The sequence below is a fragment of the Thamnophis elegans genome, chromosome 8 (assembly GCF_009769535.1).
Source record: "Thamnophis elegans isolate rThaEle1 chromosome 8, rThaEle1.pri, whole genome shotgun sequence".
NCBI classification, from domain to species: Eukaryota; Metazoa; Chordata; class Lepidosauria; order Squamata; family Colubridae; genus Thamnophis; species Thamnophis elegans.
In genome coordinates, this window is record NC_045548.1 from 58793592 (window position 1) to 58807967 (window position 14376).

At 38.4% G+C, this 14376-nt stretch overlaps 1 protein-coding gene across 1 annotated transcript in view; it reads right to left on the reverse strand.

Moving 5' to 3' along the window:
• The window catches only part of ANGPT1 (angiopoietin 1), a 146103-nt gene that overhangs the window by 46951 nt on the left and 84776 nt on the right, over positions 1-14376 (reverse strand). Inside the window, exons 4-5 of the mRNA XM_032222839.1 lie at positions 10808-11040; positions 907-1034 (exon numbers count right to left, since the gene is read on the reverse strand). Coding sequence (XP_032078730.1) covers positions 907-1034; positions 10808-11040 — 361 coding nt within the window. The remainder of the gene's footprint in view (positions 1-906; positions 1035-10807; positions 11041-14376) is intronic.

The window sequence follows — 14376 nt, forward strand, 5'->3', positions numbered from 1 at the left end:
TGGACTGAAAGTGGGCCCAGGCCTCCTAAAACGGACTGAAAATGGGCTTATAAGTCTCCTAAAAGCTTTGCATGCCTTTTTTAAATGAAAAATGGACCGTTTTTTGCTCATTTTCCCCCTACCCCCACTCTACAAGGAGGAGCACTCTACAAGCCTCCTTAAAGCTATTCATGCCCTTTTTGGGGGGGAAAAAACAGGCCCATTTTCATGAAAAAATGGGCTGTTTTGGGAGGTCTAAAGAGTGCAAAAACTTTTTTTAAAAATTTGCCTCTTCATAACCTTGGGGCGTCTTATACTCCGATGCGTCTTATACTCCGAAAAATAAGGTATGTGGCCATTAGAGGGTCTTTCTCTCTCATCATGTGTCTCATTTTCTCTCCTTGTGTCCGTAGCTGAATGGTAAGGGGTTTTATCTGCTGTGTTAATGTCTGCATATAGTTCTATATATATACAAACCACTATTAATTGTATAAAGGCTCTGTGTGTTGTGTGCTGTGTTTTGCTCCTAGGTTTATCTCATAATACTAGTCACACTGCCAAAACTCTGACAAAAAAGTCTTTCACTTTTGGGTGCCCATAAAAGGACTGATGGTGGTCTGAAGTTTTCTATACTGCAGCAACCATACGTGTGACTTTTGAATCATCTTCAAGTCTTTTTCCATAAGAGATACAAGACCCATTCAGTTCTACCCACCTGTTCTTCCCCTGCAATTTTTCCAGGTCTCCCAAGACATGGTGCAAAAAAGGAACTACTGAGAAAGTCATTCCTGCGTATTTCCTGCAGCAGCAGCAGGAATGAAAAGCAGAGTGGCATTTACCAAAGGCCAATTCTAGTTGCCTGACTTTTTGCACAACATGCATTTGAATGGATTAAATGTTTAGAAAGAAACACATACTTTTCTTTACCTTTTTAGGTTCTGATATGTTAGTAACATAAATTGTGTAGACACCGCTTTTATTAAAACCAGCTTGGTATGCATCTGCGCAGTCTCTGAATGGCTTCTCTTCTTCCTTTTTTACATTCTTTAGCAAAACTGCAAAACAGAAAATGAATATGATATTGACATCTGCAGTAATAACCCACAGCAAATCTTCAACCAATTGTGGCATTTCTTCCAGTGACAAGGTTAGCCAGTTTACTTTTCCTGGCAGGCATCTAGACATCAACAGCAAGCTGATGCAGAAATCAATAGCATAGTCTGAACAGAAGCTTCTCAATTCCATTTCTACATGACAGGCATGGAAGCGGGAGCAACTCAAAAATGTGACTCGCCTGTTAATTGTCTTAAAGTTAAACTTAAACTAAACTTGGAGTGTGTGAGCTTTTTAAACTGAGAATGGTTTTAGGCCTTCAAGTGAAATACTAGAGGCCATACTTCAAAGTTAATGAGCTGCATACTGTACACAATTTATCTGATGATTTAACATGTATTTCACATTTTCTACCTTCTACCTATTAAATTTCATGTTACACTGGAAGAAGTTGGAGTCAACCTTTGGAGAAACCCTGGGGCTACTTCCAAATGTGTGGGAGGTCACTTGTGCACCCCGTCATCACAGGCTGAAGATACTGGACTAGTCATCCTATGAGGGAATAGGGCCAGAAAACCTACACCTTGAAAATTAATTCAGTGAACTTACTTCTAAGTAATTAAGTTAATTAATTCAGTGAACTTACTTCTAAGTAAACATATACACTAATGATGAAATTGGTATAACCCATAAATCTTGGACTTATTCAATGATATCCTTCTTCTAACTGATTATGAATCAAAGTTTCTTAAGTGCTTTTTATAGTTTATACATGTCAAAAAACATTCTGGGTAAACTCAGTTAGTACTTGCAGAACCTGCCCTTCAAGTTATATAAGAACCTAAATTAACCTGAAACTCTCAGTGACTGCAATGCAATAGATAACTAGATCAAGAAACCTAAATATATTAACACAATTGCATTTACATTGCTTACACATACTCTTTCATCTTTATATGGGGGAAAGTTGAAAATGCACATTTTTTTTCATAGTGCTTTCTCTGACACCCTATTATACCTTGATGGAGGAGATTGTTTTGTACATTTTTAAAAATCCTATATTAATATAGGATCAATGTAAAAAAGATTGTGGTAAGTTCTACACGTTTCCTTTATTTTGATATTTCATTTTGATATTATATATGGTAGTTAAAAATCTAAATGGTTAATTCAGATGATAGAGATTCTTACTACTTATCAATGTGGCACTTGTTAATACCTGTGCAAAATCAAAATATAAATGGGTATTTGTTACTGGTTTGAAGTGGGCAGCTATACAAATCAAATAAAAATAAGCTTTGTGGACCATTATTTTTATTATATAATTTTTATTTAATAAAAAAGTTTTGTTTAATGAAACAAATCTGAAAAGGAGAAAATCAGCCTAAGGGACTGCTAAGAGCCAACAATGTTCTTACACAACAGGCTGCCTACAGCTAATGCCACAGAGTAGAATTTAATGTATATAAGATAAACCAGTCCTAAGCTTTCTTTATCAGTATTTCTCCATGACTTTAAAATGTGTGGGCTTCAACTCCCAGAATTCCCCATGCTGGCTGGAGAATTCTGGGAGTTGAAGTCCACACATTTTAAAGTCAGCGAGGTTCAGAAACATAGTTTTTTACTATGCACAATAGCAAAATCATCCTTAGAATATATACCTAAAGTCAATGGGATGTCCCCTCCTATTTCTTCAACACAAGTCTAATAGAAGCTGAAACCCATTACCCAGTATTCACTCTGTTCTATCATGCTGCCAGGTAATATGAAATGTACATGGGATTGCAGCATGAGGAAAGAACATGCCAGTCCTTACTACAGCTGCTGTCTTTCGAATGACTTTTGGCCAACTTCTTTACCCACACAAAATAACCAAAGTTCATTTTTTTCACAGTTAATATTTCTCTAGGATAAAAAAGCATTTACTGGCTCAAATCGTACCTCTTAGGATATTTTTAAATAACAGCTCTATGAAGAAAGGTTAAAGGGGGGTGGGAATTGATGAGGGTCTCACTGTTCCTTTTGTGTTTCTATCAAATGAGTTTCTCAGCATGGTGTGGTGGAACAAAAGCTTTCTTACAGGTGCCTTTTCTTCCCCCAAACCTGGCGTGAAACTGAGCTGCCAGCGATTGATGTTCTTAAAGGAATCGGATGCTTTTTCTTTCCCTCCACTTCACACTCCGGGTGTATGAGTATGTGAACAAAGAATGATGTTTGCTTGGCTGGCAAAATGCCAACCTGTAATTACTCCAGGATGGAGCCACTTTTTTCCCCCAACCAAGTCAAAGGGCTTCCTATGCCAAGAATCTCTTTCCTCCTGCTGCACCTGGGTTGAACTACAATGCAGCTTGCCAAATACTCCACAGCTGTGCCCTAACCAGCCAGCCATCAGCAGGCATTTCCCAAGAAAAAGTCTGCTGGTCAACAGGCAGCTTTGGCTTAGACTCCATGCTGAATATCTTTTTGCAGGAAAAAAAATACTGTAGTCATTAATTGGACATTCAGGAAGGAAAAACATATCTCAGTGAGAAAGCATGTGATTTGTAATCTTATGGTCCCAAGTTCAATCCTAGGGCTCTCTAGGTAAAGGTTTCTGAAGCCTGGAAAAATACCTTTTGAGATAAATCATCTCAAAATATTCACCTTCCTAGCCTCCATTGTACACAAAATTGGCATTTTGCTTTGAGTTTATTTTCACAAAAAGCTTTTCACACAGCTGGGAACTTTTGGCTTTTCATGAGTGATATAAAGTCTTCAAACAAAATTACAGATCACTGTTTCAATTTCTTCCACTACAGATGATTCTGGTTCAAAAGGTGTTCCAATGACACATTTGTTTTCCTAGTAGACTGTTGTGGCCCAGCAGGATCCGGTTGAGCTGCTGATGGACTCGGATAGCGAGGAACCATATGAGTCTGCCATGAAAGATGTGGAGGACTCTGGGCAGGGTTCAGACTCGGAGCAGGGACCAGAGAGGCTGGTTGGCCACCAGGAGGCACCCGAGACGTGGAGCAGTGGGGAGGATCAAAGGCAGTTTGTCCCTGATGCTAGATTGAGACAGGCTGAGAAACGGAAGCAGTAACTCCATAGGCAGACTCACAGAAGATGATTAAGCACAGGTAGTTGTTGTTTGGCCCCTCCCAAGAGAGATTATAGGTGAGGCGTTGGGAGGGGACATTTGCAGGAAACAACCATTCAAATTAGTGAATAAAATCTATCTGTGTATTCTAGCCGTGTCTGTTCGTTTGGACTCTCTGGGTTGCTTTGTTTGGATTATCTGGATTGCTGCAGTTACTGTATTGAATGTGAGTTGCCTGGGCTCTCAGCCAAATGATTCGTTATCTCAGTAATTGAGCAAACAGCCAAGCCTGCATTCTAGTGTATTCACAGTCAGGGGGGTCAGAACAGTAGACTATGGTCAAATATAAAATTCCAACTCACACACTCAAAGTACTATAATAATCAGCATAATGCTTTGCCCAAAATTGCTTTGTATAGTCCTGTGATGGAGAACCTATGGCACACAAGCCAGAAGTGTCACATAGACACATCTCTCCTGGCACATGAGCTGCTGCTCATTGTTCTTTGGGGTTCCAGCACACCAGCCAGCTGGTTTTCACATGGGAACATTGGAAATCAGAAGAACAGCTGCCTGATGCTCATGCGTGCACTGGGAAGATCTTCCAGTTTGTGGCACACACATGAACACCATCCAGCTGATCTTTGCATGTACATGCACACCACAAATTGAAAGACCAGGTGGCTGGTGCAAATGCATGCATCGTAAACTGGAATATAATCTTCCCAGTGCAGGCATGCGCACTAGGTGGCTGCTCTTCTGGTTTCTGGTGCATGCATATGCACCGGCCAGCTGATCTTCATTTGTGCATGCATGCCAGAAACCAGATGACCCAGGTGACCCATGCGCATGCATTTTCCCAGTGCATGCATGTGCACTGGATGGCTGCTTTTCTCATTTCTGGCACACACATGCCTCACATTTCAAAAAAGTTCACCAATACTGATACAGCCATTTAATTTCATAGTGATTTGGAGTGTTTAAAGCAGGGTATCAGAGGAGCTATAAAAACAAAAACAGGCATAAGTATACCAGTTCTCTCCAGTGTAATTTCAGATGTATTTTTACTAGAACTATAGCAGTCTTAGCTGGAAAAATTGGCTGGTAATTTTGGAAGCTGCAGCCTAAACACATTTGGAAAGCCACCAAGTCAACAAAACTATTATGTAGGGATTGTTAAATGCTGAATGAAATTTAATTAACCTGAAGAAGATAAATCAATTTATAAATTGAATAATTATTCATAAATTGGTCTCTTCGTGTGTTTGAATAATATCAATAGCCATTCTGCTAATTACTCTGTGGATGATTCCCATTTTCTATTGAAGATAGGTTGGTGATTATCGTTGATCAAGCCTAAGAGAGACCGCCTCCTGCCAATCACCTCCTCTTGACCCATTAGATCTCACAGATTAGGCCTCCTCCGAGTGCCATCTGCCAGCCAGTGCCGGCTGGCAACTACGCGGAGGAGAGCCTTTTCAGTAGCAGCTCCGACCCTCTGGAACGATCTCCCCGTGGAGATTCGTACCCTCACCACCCTTCAGACCTTCCGCACATCCCTCAAGATCTGGCTATCCTGTCAGGCCTGGGGGTAAAGAGTATAATCCGCCCCCACCCGAATGTTGAATGAATGTTGCTCGATTTTAATTATACATTGTGTTTATATGTCATCGTATGTTCCCCCTCCTATACAAGTTGTTAGCCACCCTGAGTCCCCTCAGGAAAAAGGGCGGCCTATAAATAAACTCAACTACAACTACAACTACAACTAATTATTATAATCATTCCTTAGAATCACCTTATCAATTAAATTCTAAGAAAAGACTTGGAATGAAGTTGTCTTATATCAAGTGGGGAGAATCAGGATGGTGTGCTAAGCTCCAGTTCAGCTGATTTATTGCTTATTCCTATACACAAAAATATATTCAACTAACAGCACAAAAATGGCCCTAGATAAGAGTTAATAGAATTCAAGAGCAGATGGACTTGCACTACTGTGGGATTTTAATGACTCCTGTTTGATTCCTTTCTTAAGTCCACCCCCAGGCTGTGCTTCTCCTTCTGCTACACCTAAACTGTATATAACAATGTGGTATAGCATATAATATACATTATTTAACTGTCACTATTTGAGTTAAAGAGGCAAGACAATGATGTTATATCAAGGCAGTCACTGCAATAGAATCCTGCAAACATTACTGAGTAGATTATGTTACAGTATTAGTAATGTTTATCCAACTGAAACACATATTTTACTTATGAAAATTGGGGAATGAATATATAGGGGTGGGTTCTGGCAGGCACTACTGTTGGTTTGCTCATGTGCGTGCTTCATGCGCACTGCATGCGCATGCACGGTGTAATAAAAATGGTTCTACATATGTGCAGAAGCAAAAAAAAGATGGTGGCATCTATGGCGCCGCCCCAAGAACCAGTTCAGGGGTGGGGCAGGCCTGGGTTGCTGCTGGTTTCAGCGACCCAGGCCGCCATATCACTGCCGGTTCGGCTGACTTTGTCCAAACCGGTAAGAACCTATCACTGATATATACATATATACATATATACATATATACATATATACATATATACATATATACATATATACATATATACATATATACATATATACATATATACATATATACATATATACATATATACATATATACATATATACATATATACATATATACATATATACATATATACATATATACATATATACATATATACATATATACATATATACATATATACATATATATTTGACATGTATATAAACATATATACATGTCAAAGTCAACAAAAAGTCTGAGTATTGGCATAAAATAAGAATAAGGAATATAGATCTAATCATTTGATATTTATTTCCAATAGTATTTCAAAACTTATCATCCGACAATGGAAGCTAATGAGCATGACTCAGATATGAACGAGATCAACATAAATTGACTCTTGGAAAAATTGACTCTGTGTCTTTTTTTATGGACTTCAAAGATGGATCACATATCTTCTATAGCCCAAAAGCACAACATGCACACCAACAGGAGATATCAGTAGACTTAGAGCAATCCCAACACTTAGAGAGAAAAAAAACAATTAAATAGCAGAAAATGAAACTAATAGTAGCTTGCTAGAAAGCCTGAAAAACATAAGCAGACTATTTCAGGAAGTGAAATAGAACAAATTAAGAGTTTGAAATATTTAGTGTTGGTGCTACCTGCTATTGGTTTTTGGAAAATTCATATAGAATACATGAAACAATCAGCCTTGAAATGCTAAGTGTTTCTTAGCATTTAGTGTATCTTTCATGTCCTTGCAAGGCAAGGAACATATTCTTGCTGCATTTCAGTTATTTGAGGCAAAGTTTATAATTCAGACGTTTTATGGAATACACTTAGGCCAATTTTCTGATTATGAATCTCCAGAAATGGTCCAAACCAGGTTTATACAATCAATTTTCCATGGATAAAAATATGTATCAAATGCTTTCCTTAGGTAGGAAAACAATTGTTGAAAGTAGAGGTAAAGGCATGGCTGCTCATATATAATTTTTGGCTCAAATCCTCTCCCCCCCCCCCCACCCTCCCAGCAGGATTGATCCTTCTAATGATGACAGATCAGTTTCAAAGCTCTTGGAATTTACTAGTCCTCAAAAAATGTGTCCTTTTCGGCCTCTCTCTTAGCCTACTATTGTCTTTATAATATAAAATAACCTGTCAAATGGCCAAAGCCAGATTATTTGATACTAAACTATAGAATGAACTTAGTTTAAAACATATCAAGGAACATTTAAAATACCCTAAGTGGAAATCATGTAGATTTTCAACCACATGTATATCCCCTACTCAGCAGCAATTCTTTTTTTAGAATCAGACATGATGTTTTACCTACAGCAGTTCTCAGTGGTAGATTAGGTAAAATTCCCCTTTGTCAGAAAAACCTATCAGCACAATTCAAACTTGATAAAAAACCACCCAACATGTTTTGTGCACTGCACATATTATCAAAGTATTTTTCAATCTCTCATCTCTCCCTTGTAATACAAGATAGGAAAATCAGATAAGTTTTATCTTGCTTTTCTCTTATTAGACCATAAGCCTAACATCACATTTAATGGGGCTGAATTCGGTGTCGCAGTTATTAAAGTATCTAAATATATTACTACAGATTTAGATTTGTGTAACAAAGAATAAATATTGTGCCCATGGTGAGTTTTGTTTCATAGTGTGCTATTAAATTTTTACACAAAGTTTAAAAAGTCTATGCTACATTACCATAATGCACTTTTTCTTTTATTGTTCTGATCGTTGATCAAATAGACTTGTGATGAAATGTGGAAAAATAAGATTACTGCTGGCTCACCTCGGATACTTTGGGCAGGAAATTAAGATGATTTGAACATCTGTGTTGAGCCTTTTGCATGGCCAGGCTTTGCTACCTTAATATATAATAAAAGTTAAATATCGGGTTCTTAAATTTATACCCAGGATTTTTATACTAATATTCTCTCAATTTATTTATTATAGACTATCGGTTTAGTATTAATATTATAGGAAAAATATTCTTCTTCTTTCAGGGGAGGTTTTGACTTTTTGAAACTTCTCTCAAAATAAAATAAAATAAAAAAGTTAAAAATCAGATTCTTAAATTTTCTCAACTTCAGAATGGTATATGCCTCCTTCATCCATTATAATAATGTAGAACAATCAAGTTTATTGAAGATGTGTGTGTGTGTGTGTGTGTGTGTGTGTGTGTGTATGTATATCCCTTGGGGGCTGTGTTCTGTTAAGATACAGCCTGTTGTGCCCTAAAATGGCTTCTACCATACTGCTGTAAATGGCTTCTACTGTACAGCACAGTGGAGTTGCCATGGTAAGAGCTTCACAGTACTCTACAAGGGGGTTCCTACTGGTAAGGGGGGAAATCCAACATTAGAAATTATATTTGGTTGGGACATTTTCAACAAAATCAGGGGTTTTCCTGTCTAATACAGGATTAGGATTAATAAATACCCGGGCAAAACCAGGTTATCAGATAGTTAGATAATATTTTTCAATCCAACTTAACTATAGTTTAAAAATACAATACAAAACAAAAAGTGGAAATTAGGTCTGGGAGATACCAACAGACTTAACCAAATTGACTCAGGAGAAGTGCAGCACTTTAATAAAAGAGATTTGTATTTTTATCAGGCTAGGGAATGGAGGCACGTCAGTATTGGCCCGACTAGCTACAGTTGCTGCCATTTTTCTTTCGACAACATCAGGACCTCCACTGGTCGCCCACACTACTTTGAGTAGTCAGGATTTGTCGATTTCTCAAAATGACTACCAGAATAAGAATACAGATGAGCAAAAGACTAAGGACAAATTGATCTGTACCAGAGGTGGGTTCCTACCAGTTCGGACTGGTTCGGCTGAGTAGGTAATAACTCAGCCAGCCATGTGCCTGAACTGGTTCTATCAGCGGCGCCATAGGTGGCCCATCTTGTTTTTTGCTTCTGTGCATGCACAGAAGCAAAAATTTTACTACTGTACATCAAGAGCTCACACATGCTTGATGTGCATCCCTCAGAGAACTGGCAATAACAGAAGTCGGAACCAACCCCTGATCTGTACCATCTGCAATATGGCAAGAGTCAAACTTAGTGTTCAACCCAACCCTAGCAAATGCAAATCCTCTAAAAATGATCAGAATTTACAGGCAATTCTTCAAGAACCAGCAAGCCTCATCCAATATGAAAGAAAGTTTTCTAGGTTCTCAGGAAGGAGACAGTGCATTCCAGAGCAACAAGAGGCCACACAATTTAGATAGTTTATGTGAAAGAAAGAAGGAGAAAATTGCTCCTCGCTGACAGTTCTCATACCAGGGGTGGGATCTTACTGGTTTAACAACTAGTTCACTGAGCACACTCTGAGCATGTGCTGAGTGCGCACATGCGCAATTGAGAGAATATTCACCTTCCGGATTGCTGCTTGGGAAGGAAAATTGCTGAGGTGTGACAATTCACTCTGCTGAGCGACTCAGCTGAGAAGATAAAGATACGTAAAGTGCAGGGTCAGGTGGGCAGGCCCACTTGATTGTGTGAGCGAACTAGTTCACTTCCAGCTGATCATCGGAGCTACCGATTCAGAGCTGGACTGAATTCCAAACTGATTGAATCCCACCCCTGTCTCATAATTTATGTTTTTGGTGCAAACTAGTCTGCTTTAATTTGGGAATTATCTCTGTAGATGAGAAACAACAAAGATATCTGCTTAAGAAGATCTCAGTATCTTCCTTGATTTTGGAACCCGACACCCAATGTTCTCATTTCACACTACCAGACCAATTCCTGATAAGCACATTAGTAATGGCTTGTACTCCTTCCATCCCAAAATGCACCACTTTAATGTAGTCAAATCAAATGATTTTATATTCTTAAGAAAAACAAATAAAATGTTTTCACTCTTAGACTTCAAGGGGAACTTATATACCTTCTTCCAATGAGCTGGTCTACAATCAGCAATATCAATCCTCACAGACCATTGGTATTAGTAATGGAAATATGGAGGAACGCATGTGTTTTGTTCCTTTTTTCCCCCACTAACTAGTTTGGGGAGTTGTATACTGGAATGAATAAAGTCATTCATTGCACTAAAAACATTCAATCAATCTTACCCCTGTTTATTTTTCAAACTAATACCATCTTACCTCCATCTTTAGAACAAATGCTGACCAGGCTATGGACTGTGTCCATGAGTTCAAGTTGTTGCTTCTGCATAATGCTGTTATTGGTTGTTGCTTTACTTAGTTGCCTCTCAAGTTCTTGGATAATGTAGGTTTGACGAGATACCAAAACTTGCAGGTCCCCCTTTTCCTCTTTTAACGTATCTAGTTCCTCTTTATGCCTTTCTTCCATGTCAAGAATCTTGTGTTCCAATAGACTGGGGAAACAAACACATTTCAGTGTCACATGTTTGTTTTAGCATGCATGAATAGGTTGCAGGGGTTGGAGAAGAGTGCAGATTATGTATGTGGAACGGCTCAAGGTCTCTTTTTCTCTATCCTAGCTTTCCTGAATTGTATGCCACATGTTCCCAACCTAGGAAACTGGTTAAATACAGCTGATTCTGACCTATCACCTGCCTTCAAAAATCTGGCTCCGCAAAAGACCTATTCCCATTCCCACATCAAATCACACACATGTGTATGAGAGAGAAAGAGAAGGAAATACACTGCAGAAGATTATTTAATTATGTGTATGTAGATCACAATTCACTCACAAATATTGCTCAACAATAAAACAAACCTCAACAAAGTAATAGAAAAACAATATGCTATATAACATGATAATGTTCCCGCAAGTTACAAGGGAATTGTAAGGCATATACATCTAATGGGTAATAATAATAATAATAATAATAATTATTATTATTATTATTGTTGTTGTTGTTGTTGTTGTTGTTGTTGTTGTTGTTGTTGTACAATTGTATCACAGCAGCCAGTTGTTTCGCCGGATTTGGCATTGGTTACTAGTCGGGCCCCACCCAGGGGCCTAGGACGTCGTAACGTATTTTCGTAATATGCGTGCAGATCCAAGCAGTGCAGCTTTTTGCATTTGACTGATGGTGATTTTGTCAATTTTTAACTGTTTTAAATGTAATTCCAGTGCTTTTGGAATAGCACCCAGTGTGCCAATTACCACTGGAATTACCACTGCTGATTTGTGCCATAGTCGTTGAATTTCGATTTTTAAGTCCTGGTATTTTGCGATTTTTTCATGTTCCTTCTCGGCGACCCTGCTATCACCTGGTATTGCGATGTCTATGATTGTGACCTTATTTTTCTCAACCAGTGTGATGTCTGGTGTATTATGCGCCAGTATTTTGTCGGTTTGTATACGGAAATCCCACAAGATCTTGACCATCTGATTTTCTGTGACTTTTTCAGGCTGATGTTCCCACCAGTTTGTTGCTGTTTTAATATTATAATTTTTGCACAAATTCCAATGGATCATTTGTGCTACTGAATTGTGCCGCAATTTATAATCAGTCTGCGCGATTTTTTTACAGCAGCTGAGTATGTGATCAACAGTTTCGTCAGCTTCTTTGCAAAGTCTGCATTTGGCATCATCAGAGGATTTTTCGATTTTGGCCTTAATGGCATTTGTGCGGATAGCTTGTTCTTGCGCAGCCAGGATTAGTGACTCTGTTTCTTTCTTTAATGTACCTGTTTTTAACCATAACCAAGTTTGTTCCCTGTCCACTTTATCTTTTATTTTTTCCAGAAATTGACCATGCAGTGCTTTGTTCTGCCAACTCTCCATTCTTGATTTTATCACATCTTTTCTGTATTCTTGTTTTGTCTGTTGGGCCTTCAGTAGATTTTTGTTCTTTACTTCGATTAATAGATGTTCTTGACTTTCTTTTAAATAATCAGCCAGTGCACGTTTTTCTTCTTCAACTGTTTGCTCCACTTGTAATAATCCTCTGCCACCTGATTTTCGGGGCAGATATAGTCTATCAGTATCACCACATGGAGGTAAACTGTAGTGCATTGTCATTAGTTTCCTGGTTTTTCGGTCCAAAAGGTCCAAATCAGCTTGTGTCCAGTTAACTATGCCAGCTGTGTATCTTATAACTGGTATTGCCCAGGTATTTATGGCCTTGATTGTATTTCCACCATTCAATTTAGATTTCAAAATTTTCCTAACTCTGTTGGTGTACTCTCGTCTGACAATAGTTTTTACTTCTCCATGCTTGATGTTATCCAACTGCAGAATGCCTAAGTATTTGTAGGCTTCATTTTCTTTGCATTTAATTAGTTGGCCATTGGGCATTTCAATTCCCTCAGATGCAGTGATTTTGCCCCTTTTTATGGATACAGTGGCGCATTTTTCCATGCCAAACTGCATTGAAATATCGGTGCTGAATACTCGGACTGTATTTGTCAATGATAATAATAATAATAATAATAATAATAATAATAATAATAATTATTATTATTATTATTATTATTATTATTGTGGGATTTCCGTATACAAACGGACAAAATACTGGCGCATAATACACCAGACATCACACTGATTGACAAAAATAAGGTCACAATCATAGACATCGCAATACCAGGTGATAGCAGGGTCGCCGAGAAGGAACATGAAAAAATTGCAAACTACCAGGACTTAAAAATCAAAATTCAATGACTATGGCACAAACCAGCAGTGGTGATTCCAGTGGTAATCGGCACATTGGGTGCTATTCCAAAAGCACTGGAATTACATTTAAAACAGTTAAAAATTGACAAAATCACCATCAGTCAAATGCAAAAAGCCGCACTGCTTGGATCTGCACGCATATTACGAAAATACGTTACGACATCCTAGGCCCCTGGGTGAGGCCCTAGTAACCAATGCCAAATCCGGCGAAACAACTGGCCGCTGTGATACAATTGTATAATAATAATAATAACAACAATAACAACAATAACCATTCCGAGGAGCTTTATCTTGTCATGTTAGAAGGGCTTGCATGCTCTAATGATCCTAAGGACTATGCTGAACAGGTGCAACCATATCAGACAGGTCTCAGGTGAAGGGCCAGACAAAATTTGCTCCACAACCCATTCAAATATGGTGAATACAAAAAAAAATGAAATTTATGCCAGCTGAACCATCGCCCGTATTAACAAGGGTTCCATTGGATGCTATGGCTCCTGGGCATTCTGTGCAAAATGAGCTACAGAGCTCAGCTCCCTCTGCTAGGCAACCAGGGCATGGAGCTGACAGGCTACTGGAAGAAAAAGTGAAAAAGCGAAAAATCTGGACTAGGGAAGAAAACATCTCTATTATCAAAGCTTACTATCAGTCTGACCCAGCAAAACGTGGATTTCAAAAATGAATGTATCAGATTTGGAAGGTGAACCACATAGATTGTGATCTCAGTGAACAAAGGCTAATGAAAAAAAAGGAGGGTTTATTGACATTGCAATACCTGGAGATGCACGAATTGAAGATAAACAGCAAGAAAAAATCACAAAGTACGGGGACTTGCAAATTGAAGTTAGCGACTGTGGAAAAAGAAATTGTGTGTTGTCCTGATTGTAATTGGACCCCTTAAAGCAAAACCTAAAGGGCTACCTCACTATTTGGAAATTCTAAATTTATCAGACTTGAACATTCTGATTCTACAAAAAACCACCCTACTTGGAACAGCTTATATCCTCTGACGTTACCTTAACAGTTCCTAGGTCCTTGGTTAGGACTCGAGCTGTTGAGCTACCAA